This window comes from Papilio xuthus, unplaced genomic scaffold (genome assembly GCF_000836235.2).
Source record: "Papilio xuthus unplaced genomic scaffold, Pxut_1.1 DF825928.1, whole genome shotgun sequence".
NCBI classification, from domain to species: Eukaryota; Metazoa; Arthropoda; class Insecta; order Lepidoptera; family Papilionidae; genus Papilio; species Papilio xuthus.
The window spans coordinates 597,888-620,014 of record NW_013532721.1 but is presented as its reverse complement, the minus strand read 5'-3'; the positions used below and the strand labels follow the sequence as shown (position 1 = coordinate 620,014).

The following is a 22,127-nucleotide window of genomic DNA, read 5'->3' as shown; positions in this document are numbered from 1 at the left end:
AGTAAATAATTATTTATCACATCACATATTTGATAATTTAATAAATACTATGACTTGCGAGACTAAATAATTTACACTCTATTATCACATAGCGCGTCTGTGAATTCTACAACGTTACTATTAGGAAATATATACAATTCACTAACACGTTCGTCGCCGACGGGTAACGTGTCGTCTTTTATAACTCTCTTTGATTTATTTCTCTTGATCGAAGTATCAGTTTTAAAACCATTTTTATTCGTTCCATTTCTATAGTTCTGATCAGTTGCAATATTTTGACGAGATTCAACCTCTAGATTTATATTTGAATTTCTTGCACAATGACAAGAGTTTCTCGTTTGAGATTTCACAGCATCCGTTGGAGCAAAACTTATTGATTTCCTTGCATAATATGAACTCCTTTCATTAGTCGACCGAAATGAAATGACCCTTGTACGATATGATTGGCCATCCTACAAATATTAAGTTTTATAAGTTTATATATTTTTAACTATGATATCTGTAAGATTAATACAACTTACCTCATAACTATCGTTGTGAAATCTATTCCTCTTCTTACGTAGAGTAAATCTTTGTTTAAACTCCTTCTTGAATTTTTCCTAAAAGAAAATGTTGACTTGTTAGAACAATTTAAAAAGGATTTTCTTTCCCCTGTTAAATAAAATAGTGTATAAAGTGTCGGAAAATTCAGTTTCAATTATGTTAACAGAGCGATTATTTATCTTCGAAACTCTTTTGTTACAAGAGAAAGTATTTTTTTAATAAAGAGTTATGTTAATATTAATTGGGATCAAACAACAAAAATCTATCGACAATCTACTAACGAATGTTTACATTCTCTAAATCATTTTAATTTAAACACTTTAATTAATAAAATATTATAACTTACATTGTAAATAGCGTAGATGAATGGATTGTAACAAGAGTTACTCATCGCTAACCAATCGAAGCAAAAGAAAATTACATTAATGTATCTGTACCTGAAACAAGCAATTGCTCATTAAAATAAATTCCAGCTTGATACCTTAACGCGTTTTTGAGAAAAAGGGTCTTGACAGACGGACGGACGGACAACAAAGTGATCCTATAGGGGGTTCGTTTTTTTCCTATGAGGTACGGAACCCTAAAAACAAACCCATCAAAATACACTATGACGACTTATAACTCAGGAGAAGAAAACGAATTAAATTACACTGCAGACTTCAGAAAATCTAGTGATTCTTTTGTGGTTACGGTATAGAGGGAGTATTGCGAAACAAAATGAAGAATAATGATAAGATGAATGTAAAACTTACTCATTTATCGAAGGGAAAAATGATTGTAGCAACATGTAGCTTTGAAGTGGTAACCAACACAGCGCGAACAGAGCCACGACTAGGACCAACATTTTTATTACCTGTAAATAAAATTACGTAATAAGCGCCTAAGAAAATATCTTTAATATAGAACCTAAACTAATGAGTAGATATATGAGAAATAAAAGTTTTATTTAAGTTTTGTTGTGTAGTAGGGTGCTTTATTAATATTATTACGTGTTCTAACAATACGTCTTTCCACAAATATGTTTGACGAAGATGGATCTGAAATTTGACAGCGATACGACCTTCTGAAAACATTTAAAGTAATTTAAATCTAAAGTTTATTAAACTTTCTCATTGAAATGCAGAACAAAAAACATAAAAAGAAATAAATGCGTAATTGAAATGTCATAACAAACTTTATTGGTGTTCTGAACTCGGTTGAACAATAAACAAAATTTTCTTGAACGAAAAAATTGTTCCAGTGGTACATATTTTGAAGTAGTAAAAGTTATTTTCATTTGATATCTTTATAGAAAGATGGAATTCGTTATTCATACAAAATTTCAATAAACAGTAAAGTTTTGAATATTTTCATATGGATATTTATACCTACAGAAGATATTAATAAAATATTTTATTTCCTCTGAAGGTCTGTGTGCGGGAGGCCTAATTTTAGTAATCGTTTCATGCCACCTTTTTCTAATAACGAAAGTATGGATACGGAAAGTGTATTTGGCAGCGGTCGCTTCGCTATTTGAGCGAATTGAGGTGGCCGCATGCTCGTTTGCAACCTTATAACAGATAATTAAATATGTTATGTGCGAATTAAAATATCAGAAATGTAACAAAATTTACGTTACCCGTTTCTTGTTTTTCATCTGATTAGCGTCTCTTGTTTCCTGTGCATTGCCCGGGGCTCGTGCGCCCCATAACTTCATCGCCATGTGTGCGTACGCAAATGTTATCACACACAGCGGGATCACGTACTGCACATTATAATTAATTTTTTTATTCTAATATTCACGTACATACGTTATAATATTAATATAACAATACAGTCGAACCTGGATAATAGAGAAACCTCTATAAACAATAAAAAGGCGATTACTTGGACTCTAGGTTATCTAGGTTCAACTGTTATGGGTGGCATCTAAATCATTGTTTTGGACTTTAAGTAATTTATTTTTTTAATGCCCTATGGTTGTAAAATGGAACAGTAGTTTTATTTCCAAATAACAAAAAGAATAATTTAAGATAATAAATAATAACTGTAATAGTAAATTAATATATTATAAGCAAGTGTGTCAGTGTGACAAATAAAACATTAAATTAATTTAAACAGACTACTGTGAAATAACAGACTACAGTTTTATTAATAGACATTATTATTAATAAAACAGTTGTTTTAGTTAAATAAAGAAATTAAGAATCTCTGGAATGAAAAAAATCAGAACATTAGGAAAAGTGGCCGACAAGACACTAAAAATACAAGCCATTTGTAGAAAGAAATACAGAGTGAATCACGAAATCTTGTCTTCGTTTACGCTTGTATAGCGGTATAATTAAGGACAGATCATTCTTTTTTTTATCCTAAACTAAAATCTATATACTAATATTAAAAATGCGAATGTTTAGATGGATGGATGGAAAATTGTTTGAAGGTATCTTTGGAATGGCTGCATGGATGGATCTCGCTGTAATTTGGTGTACATAAAGAACATAGTCTGGAAGAGCACGTAGGCTATTTATTACGTTATTTTTTTTTAGTTCCGCGCGGACATAGTGGCGGACGACAGCTGGTATCTTTATAAAATGATATAGTTACAATTCTACGTATCATTTTCTAAAAGATCTACGAATATGCATAGATGAAACTATAAATTGGAACCAAGTAATACTAAAAAAATAATAAATGTTTCAAACTTACTTGAAATACGTATAGAAGTAGCCTGTAAATAGCTAGTGAATGTGATCCAAATTCACTCGCAGTACAAAATGGTTTTTTGTACATTAATCCTGTCACTGTAACAAAGATTGTGCATTAAATAAAAATTAAACTAATTCATTTAACGCTAATTTTACGTTAATCTAATATTATAATTCACATAAATTTAAAAATTTGGATTGATGGATGTTTATTCCAAAGTATCTCCAGCTTTACACAAGCTTTTTTTTTAATTCCGCACGGACAATGTCGTGGGCAAAACTTAACATAAGTAGGTACAAATGAGAAAGTTTGGATAGATGAATGTAGATTTAGTTGTTTGGTAAATTCGCAGACAATAACAAATTAAAAATAAATAACGTACCGGGATCTATTTCTTGTTCCATGATTACTTCCCATGACATAGCCATAGGAGCCGCGAGAGATAAGGCAAGAACCCAAATAAATACTATGATGACTTTGGCAATACGTTTAGAAGTATGTGCACTGAAACAAACGACTAAACGTGAGCTCCTGAAACCAAAATCTCCGCTTAAAATATATCGTTATCTCTGTTTCGTCAAGGATAACGCCAGAGATCACGATATGTTTTAAATAGACATTATGATATCAGAAACTCACAGTAAATTATATTATATCTAATTGTAGTTTCCATTGCTGATGCATTCATACAAAAACATATGTTCTTATCAGTCTCTTTTTAGATAAAAAAAACTACGACGGCGTTTTTTGTACTTACTTATAACTATAAACATGACTATACCGAATTTCAAAATATGCACTTTTGCATTAAAATATTCTAACGAAATCAAATTAAATGTATATAAGCATGATTAAATTATTTATATATTAATAGTTCCTACATACGTACGTTTGCAGTCAAATATACTATTATAATTTATTTCCAAAATGACTGAAAACAATGTTGGTATACTTAGCGATAACAAAGGGGGAGAAGGCAACGTTTGATGTACTAATAGTTGACTGACTTTGTCATTGGCTAATTTTCCAGTTCACAAAATAATTTGCATGTCAAGCGGTAAGATGTCTTATTCAATGAAGCCTTATAACAACGCTTGGTTGATCATGTTAAGAGGGTTGACTTCCCAGTCAATGATAAGTAAAATCCTTTGTGTTGACATTCTCAAACTTATTTAAGTTAACGTTAAATCTTATTGACATTAAATTCAAATGCTTTTATGTAGATAATAGGCCAATTAAGTTCGGTTAAGTTATATAAGTTGCAAGTCGAAGCGACAATATGTTTTCTATGAAATTTTACTGAAAACATATCAATTGTCTAGTTTGGGAGAGAGGAAGCAACGTATGTTTTACGTCCCATTATTGCAGTTGCAAAACATAAGGTTGCATACACACTAATTTTTTCCTAAAATAAAAGTTTCTACATACCTCAGTGGAGTGATAATAGCGCGATGTCTGTCGACTGCAATCGCTGTCAATGTGAACACGCTCACGTTGACACTGAGCGCTTGCACGAATGGACAGAAGGCGCACATGAAGTGCGGCAGCAGCCATCGTTGTAGTAGCGCCGCTTGGAACTACGTACACATATCTAAATTTAGTTTTGAGTTTTTTTTTAATATTATTAAGTGGTAAACTAGCAAACGGGCTCCTAAATTCACTAAAATAGCGAAGCGCCCGCTGCCCAAAAGTTATAAAGTTATGAGTTGTCTGCAAAACATAAAAGACCTCCAACCAACTTCATGGCATTGATTACATTATTGCTGTGCGTGAGTCGATAGTTACTATTATTATATTCAAAAGAAGTGTATAACTTAAAGAACATTTTATTTAATAAAATTAGCGCTTGACAACAAATGTTGAGTTGTTATGTAACAAAAAAAGTTTCAGTTAGTATTAATCAGTCTTTCCTGAAATTTATCAACATTGTTATCTCGTAAAATAGTCGCTGGAAACTTTTCCATTGCTTTAAACCAAAAAATAATTTAAAAATCTTCGTTACTTGTACTTTTTAAACATAAAAGGTACAAATGTTATCACAAAGAGTTGTGATTTTGTTAAGAAAACATAATAAATAAATTCCGAAAAGAGACAGAATTACATGGAGTTATGACAAAATGGTAAAGGTTTAATATCAAGAAACACGGCTTAAGGAAATGTAACATCTGGTAACATCATAAAGATTCGACCTTTGCTTCATTTGAGTCGAACAACTGGAAGTGGCTGAGAAATTATTACAAAACTTAGCTTATTAGTTCCACCTATGTTTATTACTCGTAATAATAGATTTCTTATTAGGTAAGTTTCTTCTAAGAATTTTATTTCATGCTTATAAATCTTAGGATTAATAATGACGAAAAGCTTTTTTTTCTATTCTTTACATGACCATGTAAAAGCCAATATTTAATCGAATGTCGCATGTTAAAGAAAATATACTAAGTTTCAAAACAATCTGCCATAAAAAATTACATATGCACAGTCTAGTAAAACAATTATAAACCTATTGAAAATATAAAAAAGGACCAGTGCATCTCTTGGAGCTTAATTAATTGACTTACTTGGAATGGAATAGCAAATAGTCCTATAACGATGTCAGCGAGCGCTAGGTTAGCGATGTAACAGTTGGTAACACTCTGCATGCGGCGGGAGGTGGCAACCACCCACATCACTAGGAAGTTTCCCACCACAGCCAACATCGATATCGATCCATACAACACTGACAACAGCACTATCAAGCCAGTCGGCACGTCATACAGGGTGTCTGAAATTAAATTTCTAATTTAAAATGTATATCACTATCTGTTTTTTTTTCAAGTATAAAATTAAATCACATTGTCGTTTAAAAGCTTTTCCCATTGAACAATTCGATTAAGTTGAATAAAATACTAAACTAATTATCAAGCCAATACGCTGCTACATCATTCTCACGAGTAAGCACTTAAAAGTATTGCTACGAATTTCCAAATCTTGCTTAAAAAAAAATTACATTTTCTTCGAACACCATTTAGAAAATGGACAACGGTGTATTAGCCAGAAAATTATTATCATCATAGCTTTTACGACCATAATCCTTAATGTAAGACAAAATTTACAAAGTCAAGTGAGGTCCTAAAATTGCTTACATGAATCATACGCTCAAGCATTAGAACATAACAATAACTCACGTAACTGCAAAATGTTTATATGCCTATTTTAAGTCTATAAAAATTACGTAATAGCGAAGCACCACCACTTCGTTGAAGTAGTACCTAAACATAAGAAACTCCCGGAACTTATAAGCAATTAACATTGCAATAACAAAAATAATCAGGTCAGCAGATGGAGATAAAGTGGATCCTTTTATGCAGGATCAAATTATATAGTGCTCAAATTTTATTGTTAGTTTGGTAATTTCGAAGGATAACCCCAGCTCAATTAACAGTGACAAGCGATTTTTTAATTAAAAATTTAATATTAATGATAACAAATAAAATGATTTTTGGTTCAAATTCAATTGTATTGCTTTCAATTTTGAAGAACATATCAAAGTATATCGTAATAGTTTGAGCGCCAAATAAAACATAAGACAATCTCGTTGCAACCGAGTAAAATTTTATTGACCTTTTGTTTCATCTAATAATACTTTGACTGCCGTAAAATAACTGTTTATTTTATCAACAGAAATATCTCTAAACTCGTAACCGTGAACTTTATTGTTTGCGTACAAATCTGGATCAGTCGTTCAATCGTTCGCTGAACGTCATTATTAAGTGATACTAGTTGTCGCTCGCGACTCCGTTTGCGCGGAATTAATAAGAAAACCTAATAAGTAGCCTATTTGTTTTTCCAGACTATGTTCTACATATATGCCAAATTTCAGCTAAATCCGTTCAACCGTTCCGGAGATACCTTCAAACATCCATCCATCCATCTTAACATTCGCATGGATGTTTGTTTGAACGTAACTCTGGAACGGCTCGGCAGAACTTAATGAAATTTTACACAGATGTAGATAGTCTGGAAAAACACATAGGCTTTTTCATTAAGCTTTTTTTTTAATTCCGCGGACGGAATCGCGGGCGACAGCCAGTTCGACATATAAAGCTTCAGCAGTTTTATTTTTAAATATTAATTGTTACCGTATGTATCTTTGGTGCCGTTTTGATTGAGATATTCTTCCATAGACATGTTTCTTGACCAATCCGAATCGTCATCTTGTCCTGCGCTTGTTGTACTGTAAGAAAGCATTTTATTTTAATACACAAGTTTACTCACGTAAATTACGATAGTGACGGAAAATTTTGTTTCTGATAAGTAACTGTTGCGCAGAATATAGGATCTTTCATACAATATGGTGTATTAAACATAAAATATATATAAATACATTTAAAAAAGTAAATTTCTCAGAAGATTGTGTTGCATTTTTATTTTATTTGAAATACATGTTCAATAAATCAGTGTATGTTGTTAAATAAATCAATAATTGAATTCGAAAACAAACCTTCGTATAAATTGAACAAACAATCGTCTCATGAAACATCGAACTCAACAGAAGGTCATGAGATCGTCGATTGTAAATGTTAAAACAATAAATAAATAGAAATTCTGCAGTCTCGAAATAAAGTTAACTAAAAATATAGATATACGTTAAAATAATAAATAGGGAAACAGGATTTTGAGGGATTTGATTTCACTAAAACTCTATTGGTTGTCATCATTAAGTTCTTTTGGAAAAGTGAGAATTGAACGTACCGGAATAAGTAATAATATGGTAAAGTGAAATTTTGTTAAGATAAAAAAAACATTTTTTTATGTAAGATTGGCGGTTTAACACTTAACCATAATATTTACTGTTTTCCGCGCAGCAAAAAATAAAAGCAACTTCAAAAAAAGACAAAAGCTTCACAGCAATCTCTTTGCATCTGACTAAAAAGTGGGTGAAACGTTTTAGAGTAACCATTCTTTCATGTTTCGTAACCATGAGTGTTTGAAATATACACAACTTTGTGGTTTAAAAAAATCATATGAAGAAATGTCTGTTGTCAATTTAATATTTAATATCATATTGAAAGAAAGTTTTAGAATATTTTTTTTACTCAAGGCTTATTACTGCAGATTTTTTTTATTTAACTTTTTGCCTACCCACTCTATCTCTATTTATAATTAAAATATAATAAGTAATACAATTATTTATTAAGTATTCAAGAATTATAAATCTCTCTTTTGAGAATTATCTTGCCCTAAAAGCGAGGAATACGTAACGACACAAATTTAAATGTCTACGCGAACAAAAGCTCAACCACAACTTAATCTAAACATAGAACTTAAAGCTTAAAACAATTAAGCTAAGTGAAATGCCGTGGAGAAAATGGTCTAGAAAATTTAAATTTTATTTTAAAAATGTTAGAAGGTTTTTTATAATAGTTAATATTATATTATGTATCATTAATTTTATTTTTAAATTTCAAATATTTAGCATTTGTACGGTTTCAGTAATTTACAAAATGAAGTATCACAAAGTTATAAAAATATAGAATACACCCAAGAAATAGGTTTACAATTAGCTGGCTTACCTTTTTGAGTATTTGCATGACATTAACTGAAATATTCTTTCAGATGACGGATGAACACTTAACCATTAAGGTATTATAATTGATATAAAATAAATATATTAGGTACTGATATGACGACTGATAGAGATGTATGGAGGAGTAGTATTTAAACTGAGCCGACCCTCCGTATGGATGACTTACCCTGTTGATGACGACGACGATGATGATGATGATAATATTAGGATATTTCGGTGATCGTTAAAAACTTCACCCTTTACATGATATAAATATTGTTTTTAAAACCCAATATTTAAATTATTTCTGTGTAATATAAATACGATATAAGTAATTAAAGAAACTAGAACGAATAATTTCCGCTTTTCTTTTAATTTGATCTAAATAAATTGTAATTATAATGTTCACATGTAAACAGTTTTAAAATAAACATAAAAAATTTGATTTATTTGTATATCTAGTATCTGGTCAGAACGGAGATAAATTTTTCTGGTTCACATCCGATAACAGATGTTTAAATAGTGATTAAAAACTTAATGGAATTTCCCTCCAAATCTTTATCATTTTAACAGCTGTTCTATTTCTTAGAAAGCTATTTTATGTGCACCTTGTTTTAAAAGCAATTTCAATTTGAAAGCCAATTCTACGTCTAACGTATAGAGATGTGGTTATTGTCTGTACTTTTATTTTTCAGCCACTTATTCCGCGCAGAATTAAAAAAAGAGTAACCTGTACCTCCCATGCATCACCTTACCGTTTAACTCGCGTCAAAATCGTCCAAGCTGATTCGGGGATTATCTGGTACTAAACGCGGTTTTGGGGACAGACAGACAAACAGTTATTTCAAAAATCCAGTTTTTATATTATTTTTGTTATGAGCAACGCAAATACATACAAACAAATCTTTTCGGAAGATATGTATTTTTTTCGATATTACATTACATATTACGGAAGGGGACAAACAAACAGCGGGAACACCGAGGTGTTTAATGTCGCCCATGGACATCAGCAATACTAAAGGAACCGCAGATGCGTTGCCGGCCATTGAGATGGTGATACAGACACATCTATTTTATTAATTGTATAAATTTGACCCTCTTGATTATTGTTTATTTGGCTAAGAATTTGCCACTTAAAATATTTATCAAAGTCTCTTTAAAAAGAAATATAAGTAGGCGTAGTATAGTACTAGATTTCTCCAATTGTAAAACAGCTGATAAAAATACACCATGATATCCTGCTGCTTCACAGCGGCAGTCTTTGACATACGTTCATAAAATGTTATGTTCTGTTTATTCGCGTTGGGTAATATTACGATAAAATTTGCATGTCTCGAAAACAAGTACAAAATAACTTTAAGATATTGAGTTACAAATAGCTTTAACTCCTATATATTAAAATACTAGGAGAATTTAAATTAAGAATTCACGATTTTATCTTGTCTTATCTTTTATTGTTTATCTTTTATTTTCTTTCAATGAAAAAAATTATAAATCATATTTAAATCCTAAACAGTGACTATTACTAATCAAATTATTTGAAACCAATTAAGTCGTGATGGGCTTAGGTGAACTAACTGGCAGGTTAACTCTTGCCGCAAATTGAATTTCCCCTACAGGGTGTACGAGAATACTAAAACCAATCAGGGGATAGAGCTAAGGTTCCAAGTATTTAATTTGGTGTCAAATGTGTCTGTGACCTCTATGTACCTCTATTTTTTCAACAAAAGCGAGGCGCCCAACATTTATTTTTATACTATAGTTTATCGTTGGAATACGGCCTTAAGAAAAATTGGTAAATGTAATGGTGAATCTACACTGTCATTACACCTGAAATACGGAATCAAAAAAACACCCATATGTTCTTATGTAAGTTGAAATTCACAATTCATTTTGACAGTTGAAGTGGTACTATGAAATATTACAAGATACAAAATGGAATATTACTCTATTTAATGGTAGAGTGTAATATATCAATATAATAGCAATTTGGTGCTTTACAATATTATCAATGAAGTAGGTAGTAATAGAAACCCATATGCAAAATATCAAGTCCATACCTCGTATCTACGCTATTAAAAATAAATATAGATACGAACTTTGATTCCCGTTTTTAAACCTTAAAAGTATAAATTTGTAAAAATCCCAAAAGCCGCAGGTAATTATTTGTACTGAAAAGCAATATTTCAATTTTTCATGAATTTCGGTCTAGGGAATAACGTTCCTCCATACAAAATTTGAACCCCCATTTTGGATCCTTAGTCATCATCAGCTTACTATATGTCCCCACCGAGGGGCTCGGAGCCTACCCTAAGTTAAGGGTGATTAGGCCATAGTCAACCACGCTGGCCAAGTGCGGGTTGGTTGACTTCACACATATCTTTGAATTTCTTCTCAGATATGTGCAGGTTGCATCACGATGTTTTCCTTCACCGTAAGAACGTCGGGTAAATGTACATATGTAAATCGTAAATCGAAAAACACATTGGTACATAGCGGGATTCGAACCCAGGACCTGCAGATTGCAAGTCAAGTGCTTGACCACTGAGCCAGCGACGCTCCTGCATCCTTAGTAGATGAATTTCATAAAATCCTTTCTCAGTGGACGGCTACTTAGTAACAGAAACCTCGATGCAAAATTTCAAGCTTCACGACCCAGACGTTTCGGCCGTGACAGTTACATAAGTCAGTCGTTTTACCTTTATGTATATATAGATAACAAAGTTATATACCAAATATCATAAAGAACGCGAAGCTTAATATAATAAAAAGGTCAAAACGATTCAATTTAAAATTACTTGATATTATAATCGATATTGATACTGTGAGTTTTCCAACGATTCATTACTTTGCTTAATGGACATTAATATTGCGTAATACAGAGCATTGGATTGCGTACACAATAATATTTTATCAGAACATTTGGCAAAGTTTGCTTGTACATATTATGTTTCACGACAACTTGGATAACCTTAAAAAAACCCTGCTCTATTATTGTTAATTTAGATTTACAAAATCAAACAATGGAATACGATAATTTTGTTATTTGACTTTTTTATTGTAAATTAACAAGAACATATCTGTCTATCGTACAAGGAAACCACTAAAGAATAACATTATGAAATACTGCAATCTTACTCTTAATATACTAATATTATAAATGCGAATGTTTGGGTGGATGGATAGATGGATATTCGTTCGAAGGTATCTGCATTACAGCTGAACTTATCTCTATTAAATTTGGCATACAAGTAGAACATGGTCTGGAAGAACACGTAAACCACTAATTATTATTTTTTAATTCTGCTCGGACGGAGTCGCGGTCGATAACTAGTTTCCTTATAATCGTTTGAAAAATTTGTTCATACTAACAATTTATAACGTTGTTAACTTTTAGAATTAAGAAAGGAAAATAACATCGCAATAATAAGAAAACAAAAGAACACGACGAAAAATCATACCGTTCCAAACGCTATAAAGAAAATTTAAATGGAATCTTAATTCCAAACAAGTGTTACCTTTTATTAAAGATGAAAAGAATCAAGAAAGAATACACATTGTAACATTAACGTCTTTCATAGCTTTAATTAATCAACAATACAGTACTAATACCTTGATCATGTTTATGGAAGAACAGTAAAAACCACACCCAACGTATGCTACATTCATGTGAATAAACTATAAAAGTCACCTTTGTTCTTTGTAAAGGCAAAGATTAAGGACTTCAAACCATCGTGAGTTCAAACACTTGATGACTGAAGTGTACAGCAAATATCATTTTAGGCAAATTATTGGAGTCCAGTTACACTAAATCCACCTTTTTTACGGCTTGATACGAATGTTTTTAATTTTGATAAAGTGCATATAAGTGTTTCATAAAAGCTATTATTATCATTTATAACTTTTATAGCATTTATTGGTTGTTAAAAATAAGTTTTTATGTTTATGACAATATTACGGTAATACACAAACATTCTAATACATTTGGTACGATACATTTTTGTTTTCACATAATCTGAGACGAAATTTATTTCATTTATTTCTACGTATGTTTATTATTAATATATTCATCGTAGAAATATTCTGTAACTAACTGTCGCCCGCGACTTCGTCAGCGCGGTATTGAGGAAAAAATAATTATTCTAAATAAGAACATTCCAACAAACATTGATATATACTCGTACATCTCGCCATTCGCATTTTTAAGAAGTAAGATTATTAAAAGTTGTTTGTTGTCTATCTGAATTAAAAAGTACAACGATAAACTTGCTACATTTGTAGACCTTGTACTAAAACTAGGTAAATACAAGTGGGCCAATGTACGTAAACATCATTATAGCCTCCCGGCCCTAAGGGGGTTGTAGACTTGTAAAATTATTGATAATGACAAGCGCAAATGAGATTGTATTATATACGATGCTATACTGTATTTTATTTTGAAATATTCCTCAAACTGCCATTTGAAATAAAAAATATGTAGTTTATCAGTATTGTAACAAAGATATCGTTTATTATTGTATTATACACAATTTTATTTCGTACTAATATCATAAAAGCGAAGATTTAGATGGATGTATTTGTTTGAAGGTATCTCCAGATCGGCTGAACGGATCTTGATGAAATTTGGCATACATTTAAACATAATCTAGAAGCACAAATCGGCTACTATTTTTCAAATTCGGTGTCGCGGCCGACGGCTAGTATTTAATTAAATATCGATATCAATTGTTTTAAGATCGATCTACACAACAAAACAGTGAGAAGCATAAGCAACACTGAGGTGGACTATATTAAGCCTTTAAAGCTACTCTGAAGGCAGGAATTTAACAAAAGATAAGGATAAGCGGTCGGAAAACATGTGAGTTAGCTTAATAGAATAATGGGCCGGCAAACAAACGAAACGGTAATTACTGATCAAATAACATTGACTCAATTTATATACAGATTCGAACCGTGAGCTCAATTTACACCTCGTAACACGCTCGACTCGTTTGTAAGTAATTGACACGTTAAATAGTACGTGAGATATAAGTTACTTATTACCTCTTTGCAAGGAGGAAAGGTTAGAATTTTCCATATTACAACAATGAGAAGTGGAAAGATAATTTTCCATTATAACTAAATAACTTGGTAACTTGCCTGGTCTCCATCATGTTAAACTCCTTATTTGAAGATGTTGTAAGGAATATAATTGTTGATAGAAGCAGTTGCTCTTTGTTCTTCATAGAGTCGATCTTAGCCGTTCGCGTTAACGTTCACGGCACACAATTGTACAACTCTTCCACCTTCCAGCGTGTTTGCGAACCGATTAGCACACTCGTACCCGCTACCAAAGTTGACATTGCGCACTTACTGATTTTTCAACCTTGTCACTTTAAACAGAAATTACTTCAACAAACTTTATTCAAACACACTGAAAACTGTCCATTTATTTCCGGGAATTCTTGTATTTATTTATCTATGCTACATTTGCTTATTTATATTTTTTTATCATATAATTAAAATTATCTACAATTGTTTTTATCGATTTTAAACGTAATATTGAAAAGAGTACAAAACACATAACAAATTGTCTGTTTGTACGGATGCCTTGGTTTTATCAGTGGCATTTGTACAAGCGTTGTTTTACCATTGCAAATAGATTTAAATTGTACCCGATGTTTGTTTGTCGTACGCGTGATTAGAGCGAAAGTTTGAAGACGGGAACGTACACGATGTACCGCGCCGGTGGTTCGTAGACGAATGGCCGTCGCGGTTGCCGCTTGCCGGCTGCACCCACCCTCGCATACACACCAAGGAGGTTATTTTTGTCGCTCCATAGAAGCAATTATCAACTGTATATCAATGTAAACACGGTACTACGTAGGATGGTAAATGGTGTTCACTGAACTAGATAATCGATCGTAGTGAGTGATTATAATTGGCTTGAAGAAAATGAAGATTTTCTTTGAGTAACATTGCAAATATTGCTCTATTATTTATTATCATCAAGACAATTTTTTATGAAGTAAAAATACAAAACTGAAAACTAGTATTACAGAGTCTAGTGTTACGTTGTCACCACAACAACACCATCAGAGACGTGGGTTAGATGTACATGTGTTTATTATTCTTTAAAATATATCCTAACAAATAAAAAGGATTAAAATGATAAGGAAAGGATAAAGACAGCTTTAAAAATGATATAACAGTAAACTTAATCGGATAAGCAAATTGGAAGTATACAGATATATACTCTTCTGGTGTTTTCTTTCCTTTTGTAAAAAGTTAAATGATCGAAGACAAAAGACGTATTTAAGTTCATTATCTAAAGAGTGGCTGAGCAATTGGTAATAGCTACAATTATTCTCAACGCTCGTTAGACGTTCACTGAAACTTTATCCACGTCTTCAAGTGACACATCAATAGTATTTTCAAATGAGATTTTACTTTTACGAGTTTCTGTTATTCAAAATTTGTTTTAAAGTAAAGAAATAATCATTTATATTTCAAAAATAATACTTATAAACTCCTCATAGTAATGTTGTCTATATAATATTATGAAGAAAATAGACTTGATTGCATTGAATTGGCTCCGAAAGCACTAACCCAAATTGTAAAAATTTTTACCGTTCGATTATTATATTAAAATTTAAAATTTCTTTTACAAAATAAAGGTTGGCTTAAATCTTTCCAGGGTTATATCTTGCAAATTTTGTATGCATTTATGCATGAATCACGTGCCGTGACTTTACTTTCAGTTGTTTTAAACCGAGTGAATATGAAATCACATCAGGGGAAAATGACCGTATTCGTATACATCGTCTACGATGCTCTACGAGTAACCGTAGAATGTGATTGCGTAACTCTATAAGTTCGGAAGTGACATATTAGTGACAGGTTGTGACCACATGAAATATTACTTGAGAATGAATAATTATGTATTACAAACATTATCGTAGATACTATCTATCTTATTTTATTAATATAGACATTCAAGGACTAATCAATTACCGAAAATAACTTCAAATAAGAATCTTTATTCATTCCTTCACTTACATTTGTTAGTATTGTTCACTTGAACGTTCTCTTTTCGTAATGGAAATTTGTATAGTAAATAACCATTGTATAACCAATTTACGTTGTAATTTTCTATTGTTTTTAACTTTTACTGTAGTGGTCATTGAAAAGGTTTTATAAGAAAAATTATATTATTGTTCCAGCCTTATTTACAAACAGTACTTTTATTTTATCGGCTTTCAGATATAGGTTTAAAGTCTGAAGGTTTTTGTGACTGTGTAATCTATATTTACAAAGTCCCTTGTGAACGCGGTAGAACATTCAATCATTGCGTCAGCTTGGTTCTACAGAAGAAAAATACAAAACAAAAAGTTGTGTCTCTTACATTTTATCCTTTGCAAAGCAAACTATTTATACTACGACTATTTATTTTAACTTTTTTTTACATCCATTGGTTACGAATATAATTAATTATGGTAATTTGGGATTTCAGTTATTAATTCAAAGTTAGTGATTACTACTAGTTCTTTAAAACACTGACATAATTCCTGTTCTGAACACAGTGAACTTCATATTTTAAACTATTCGCATATGCTCCGTAGACCCTCTACGAACTTTAAAGCTATGAATTGTGTCAATCTACTTTATAAAAGAGTTGGTACGGATATTAGAACAGATTTTATGTACCCAATATATGTAACAGTCAGTACTGGAAGTAAAATAAGTATTAATTATTATTTTAAGTAATTTTATTTAACATTGACAAATTTTACACACCTATGATTAAGACAATTGATTGACCCCACGCCTGGCGGACGCAATCAATTCAGCTAACTGGTTAATTACGTATCTCTAGCGAATCCCTAATGGCATACAACAACATTGAATCATGAATATTGATGGCTTTATATATTAAAAAATGTAGTACATAATATAAAATATTCATTGCTTTTAGTTTTCATTAATTTCTACTTCCGAATAATTATATGGTCATACATTTCCTTGTGTTTTGAAACTTGTTATTTGCGACTTTATGAAAATAAATCGGCCTAATTAGTATACTTAAAGAAGTTTCTAATGTTATTATATTTTTTTAAGTATATTTTTGCAAATAAATATTTCTCAACTAATCCCATTTTAAATCATTTGTCTACCGATGACTATGTAAATATAACTTAATTGGAATGAAATCCTAGTGAATTACATTACAATTACTACAATTCTAGTAACGCAGACTCACCCTTCGTAAAATTGTTGCCCCTGTCTACCTTCATCAGAGAAAAAAGGTTAAGAAAATGCATATTGTATTTAGATTACTACGTTTTGCCGCATACCATTCGTGTGTGGAACGTAACACAAATGCGGACAGGCATTCATTGTCCACCTCACTCTACGCTCATCATTGACAAGAAACATGAACCTCCTTCAGAAATATTTGATTATACGAATATTTACATTTGGAGGTAAAGTTGATTTTTGTAACTTAATATTTCAAGTTTTATGTCTACTAATCATGCGCTAAATACGCCCAAAACACAAACGGATGGACAATGATAAAGAAATCATTTTTATCAATGACTAAACACATTTTCAAACGCATATATTCTAGTTTAATTTCGTTTATTTTAATGCATGTTTCAATAACTTACGAGTGATTACACATGATTTATCTCATATCATTTGCTTACTATTTCCATTCGACGTATTATGTAGATATCCTGTGTTAAACTTAAACGGTCGACTAGTTATATAAGTTCATATGTATTAGTCACATAAACATATAAAGTCAGCTACGCACCTTCAGTTTTTACCGAACAATGGAAATTTACAGCTGAAACTTAGACGTTGTTGACGTTATTAATTGCTAATTAAATTGTACATGATCTTAGTTTTATCTACACACGTAACTTTTATTTGTACAGTTCGATTGTACAGTAAAAACTGAAAGTATGTAGCGAATGTAACAATATTAATGTCATGCAAAGCAGGGTTGGTATTAAAAAAGAAGTCAGTCTACTACAGATGTATAACAAGAATAATATAATTCTCGTGGCATTTTATTTTATACTGATTTTTTCACAAAGACGAATATCTTAGTTTACAGTGGTTTAAAAATAGTTTCAGCTCAAGGCATCAAAGCGGAATGCAATTTGAATCCGTGCGAAGTATTGGAGATGTTTACAGTGGGACGCCGCGGAGAACAAAGGAATGGCGGAGTCTGCGCCGAGGATATCCACTGGAGGCAGTTAGACAGACGATTACGTGCCATTGAACAACCCGGTAAGGAAATGTTATACTTTTAGTCTCGCAGTAACATTTAAATTTAAAACCTTTTTTAAATCTATTAAGCTTAAAAAAAAAAGATATATTGTTGAGGATTCGGTGACTGTTTAATCCTTAGTAGCACTACACACAGGCACATAATAACATTAATTTATTAGTTTGTTATTTATTGCTTGCGCTTATGTACTAGAAGTCCAACTGAGATCTTTTCTGAATGTATAATATTAACTTAATACACTTAATTTCTAATTATTATAAAATGACTAGCTTGGACTGTAAGTACGGGACAGTCTCGATGGCGTCAGTGTGCTAAGAGTGCATGTCGATGTGACGCCGTGCACCGCTCCCTCAACTGTTGGAGAGCTGGACTTGTAACTCTTACTCCTGATATCATCGTACCAGCTGACCTGCATACCATGTACGTATTTCTTATAATCAAGTAAATGTCGTCAAGATTCCGTCCGAATTTCATTGAGATCCATGCAACCGTTCAGGAGATACCTTCTAACAAACATTCATCCATCCATCCAAACATTCGTACTTACGACCGTAAGTTAATAGATATCTTTCGTTATCCAAAACATAATTCACAAAGTACATAAACTATTTTTTATCATGAATAAATGGTGACTATGATACACATATTCAGTGGCTTACTTTCAATACGTTCATTAAATACAAAAGTTACGAGATTCCGCTTTAAATAAATCTTCACTTATGTGCATGATATTTTTAATATTCGTATGTAGAATTTTAATCATAATATTTTCCATCCGTATTTCATGAATTTTGTTATTTGAATTTCACTGCAAAAAGCAGTCAACTGTACTCTCTTAATTTGGAAATTCTCTCATTACTTCTTTATAAATACAAGTGCTTGTATATTTGAATAGCAAATTTCAACTTTAAAAATGTATATTTTGCCCTGAAAGTAGTGTTCTGCAATTTCTATTTTAGCTTGAAATTCTAACCATAAAGTAGATTTCTGTATGAATTATATGAATAGCATTCATATCAGATGCGCACTTGATTTTTACATATTTTTTTTTAGTATTTGAATCTAGAGCAAAATGCATAATCTTACTTATCTTCCTTTTTTCTAATATTATAAATGGGAATGTTTAGATGGATGGATGTTTGTCTAAAGATATCTACAGTACAGGATCTAGATTGAAATAGGCATACATAAAGAAAATAGTCTGGAAGAACACATAGACTACTAATTATCTTTTTATTAATTTCGCGCGAACGGAGTCACCGGCGGCGGCTAGTATTATATAATTTATGAAATACATGTTTAGGAATGATTTTAATTTTGAATGTTTTCAGTGATTTGGGCACTAACAAACTTCGCACTCTTCACAAGACTACATTTAAAGAAATGCGTTCACTTACAGAATTAGACATGTTCGACAACCATTTGGAATACTTACCTACGACTATATTTGATTCACTTATCAATTTGAGAATATTGTAAGTTACTTTGAATATTTTTCTTATTTGTGTGATGTAATCGTTTGTTAATCTATTCTAAATCTGGAAAGGACATAGCAAATAATTTGTACTGAAAAATTAATATAACAAAGTAATATAATTTAACGATTTCCATATCTTTTCTCCTTATTTATTTTTCGTAATTCGTACTTATTTTCAGACGTTTGCAAAGGAATTATCTAGAAGAAATCGACAGCGAAACATTTCGTTGGGCTAAAAAACTTTTCCACGTTGACTTGTCCAATAATTTATTGCATACGTTACCTGAACGCCTCTTCAGTAATAATTCTTTTCTGGAGACCTTAGATATATCAAACAATCAAATTATATATATACCCTCAGATACTTTTGTCGGTCTGGAATCTATTCTTACGTTAGATCTATCGAAGAATAAAATACTGCGCATTGAAAACGGGACATTTCCATTGAAAAAATTACAAGTATTAAAATTGTCTGAAAACAAAATAAGTAATATCACCGATAATGCTTTTAAAAGTCTCTTTTCCTTAGAAACTTTGCTATTATTTAAAAATAAATTGAAGAAAATACCACCAAAGTTATTTCATAATCTACACTCTTTGACGTTTCTGGATTTATCTAATAATAATCTAATAACTGTAAGTAAAATTCTTAGAACAATTTCGTATAAATAACTACAGCTCTTCACTTGAATATTTCTAATATTTCAGTTCACAGGTTTGGAATTTCAAAACCTCCATTTGCTTCGTCATCTTGACTTGAAGGAGAATTTCTTGACGCAAATTCCTAACAATACGTTTGCAAATTGTACGAATTTGGAGACTTTAGATATATCAAAGAACAAACTGCGATTTTTGAACGAGTCGACATTTCACGGACTGGATAAGCTTGTTTCACTCGTACTTTCTGAAAATCAACTCTACGAAGTTCATTTCATGACATTTTCAACATTGAAGAATTTAACAACACTGTAAGTAATTAATAAAAATGTTTATGAGAACGACACAAACTATTTTATCTTAAAATTATTGTATCAACAAAAACTTCTTATTCGTCTAAATCAGAAGAGAATTTTCCGTGCATCTTGTAATAAAATTAAAAACTACGTCTATCTTTCGAATTTGTTTTATTATGACAATCGAAGAGTGATATGAAATGCAAATCTTGAACAAGAAATTCTCCAATCTGTTTCACAGATATATAGACAACAATATGTTTCCGTCGCTACCGTCTCGCACGCTCGACTATATGCCAAAGTTGGAAAATGTGAAGTTATCAAATAACCCTTGGCATTGCGACTGTCACGCTCTCTATATATCAGCGTAAGTGAACAAAGTACTGTCTTTTCAACAATTTCATATCACAATTATCTTTATATATATAATTCTTCTGTGAGTGTGTATGTCACTGAACTTCTCTCAAACGACTGGACCGATTTTGATGAAATTTTTTGTGTGTGTTCAAGGGGATCTGGGAATGGTTTAGATTCACAATTTTGTCCGCTGGACAATGTATTTTTAATTAATTTTTAATTTATTAGTAGTTGTTAATTTTGGAATGTTTTACATTGGTCCGACAGACGGCGCTACCATCGCAGAGTCAAATTTTAAATAATATTCGAATTAAAGACGTGTAGACAGGACAACGTCTGTCGGGTCCGCTAGTTTTATATAATATTAATTAATTAAATTAATTAATTAAATGCCAGTTTAGGAAAGTTGTTCATTCACTTCGTCGCCTCTGACCCATTGTCAGAGACAACGAAGTGAATCAGAAATAATAATGATAATAAGTTTGTTTTTTTATTAGTAGATATAACAGCATATCCACAAACTGATATATAAACACGGCTAAACACTCACGTATATTCGTCTCTTAGGGCGCTTTTTGAGGGGGCGGGGGGCGCGGGTTGCGCCGGCGTCGTCGACGATGTTACATGAGTGTTTAGCCGTGTTTATATATCAGTTTAGTATAATGTCTCACGAAAGTTTGAATAATTTAATAGCATATCCACGGTTAAATTTTGATACACTTTGTTACCTTTTTGTCAAAATAGTTGTCATTATATTAATATGTTACAGTTGGGTACGCTTGAATGAAATGAAGATTTGGGACTACTCTCCAACTTGTATATCACCCTGGTACCTGGAAGGTCATTTCTTAAAGAAACTAAAGTTCCCCGAGCTGTGTTCTGGGCAGTGGGCGAGCATGGTCAACTTATCACCACGTCTACCGATGCAACAACTCTTAGCTCTTAATGTTACCGTCAATAGAAAACCTCAAGGCAGTATTGACGACGGCCACGAAATTTCTGAAGATCAATGGGAATCAATTTAAATTAAACTTCGACTATTTGTTTGCGCAAATAATTGCTTTACAAAGATATTTAAATGTTATATTAGTTATAGAGTGGATATTACGAGCACGTTCCTATAAATATATAAGTATAATAGCACATAATTGTCAATTCTTACTCTTAACTTTCAACTCTACCACTAGTAGAGTTTATAAGCGTTTGGTTAGGTAGGTAATGTCCTGTCTATATATTTATATATGTTGATACGTTATGTCTTTGTTATTTGAGTCTTGGGAATTATTT

The 22,127-nt window shown here is 31.6% G+C and overlaps 2 protein-coding genes across 3 annotated transcripts; one reads left to right on the top strand and one right to left on the bottom strand.

Annotated features, from left to right (window-relative positions):
- Window positions 1-58: 58 nt before the first annotated feature.
- Window positions 59-17,020, bottom strand: NGR-A23 (neuropeptide receptor A23). Of its 2 annotated transcripts, none has more exons than XM_013322386.1 (11): window positions 17,013-17,020; window positions 7,347-7,441; window positions 5,787-5,989; window positions 4,657-4,805; window positions 3,611-3,732; window positions 3,229-3,323; window positions 2,162-2,287; window positions 1,296-1,396; window positions 890-980; window positions 522-599; window positions 59-452 (listed from the first exon to the last, which is right to left on the bottom strand). In XM_013322386.1, the coding sequence occupies exons 2-11, from the start codon at window positions 7,393-7,395 to the stop codon at window positions 72-74; spliced, it is 1,395 nt and encodes a 464-aa protein (XP_013177840.1). In that variant the 5' UTR covers window positions 7,396-7,441; window positions 17,013-17,020; the 3' UTR covers window positions 59-71. The 2 variants fall into 2 exon arrangements, with proteins under 2 accessions (XP_013177840.1, XP_013177839.1); XM_013322385.1 differs by lacking the exon at window positions 17,013-17,020 and adding an exon at window positions 13,913-14,233.
- Window positions 17,021-17,171: 151 nt separating this feature from the next.
- LOC106125027 (carboxypeptidase N subunit 2) lies at window positions 17,172-21,865 on the top strand. Its single transcript, XM_013322115.1, has 8 exons — window positions 17,172-17,235; window positions 17,891-18,052; window positions 18,323-18,473; window positions 19,385-19,528; window positions 19,710-20,166; window positions 20,239-20,498; window positions 20,725-20,850; window positions 21,610-21,865. Exons 1-8 carry the CDS (start codon window positions 17,187-17,189, stop codon window positions 21,863-21,865), a joined length of 1,605 nt encoding a protein of 534 aa, XP_013177569.1. The 5' UTR covers window positions 17,172-17,186.
- The last annotated feature ends 262 nt before the right edge of the window (window positions 21,866-22,127 follow it).

Coding starts and splice junctions, on each gene's coding strand:
- NGR-A23 (XM_013322385.1), bottom strand. CDS start 13,998: ATGAAGAACAAAGAGCAACTGCTTCTATCAACAATTATATTCCTTACA. Junction 3,324..3,610: donor GGAACAAGAAATAGATCCCG/GTACGTTATTTA, acceptor TCTTTGTTACAG/TGACAGGATTAATGTACAAA. Junction 981..1,295: donor TTTTTCCCTTCGATAAATGA/GTAAGTTTTACA, acceptor TGCTTGTTTCAG/GTACAGATACATTAATGTAA.
- LOC106125027 (XM_013322115.1), top strand. CDS start 17,187: ATGAACCTCCTTCAGAAATATTTGATTATACGAATATTTACATTTGGA. Junction 17,236..17,890: donor ACGAATATTTACATTTGGAG/GTAAAGTTGATT, acceptor GTTTAAAAATAG/TTTCAGCTCAAGGCATCAAA. Junction 19,529..19,709: donor CTTATCAATTTGAGAATATT/GTAAGTTACTTT, acceptor ACTTATTTTCAG/ACGTTTGCAAAGGAATTATC.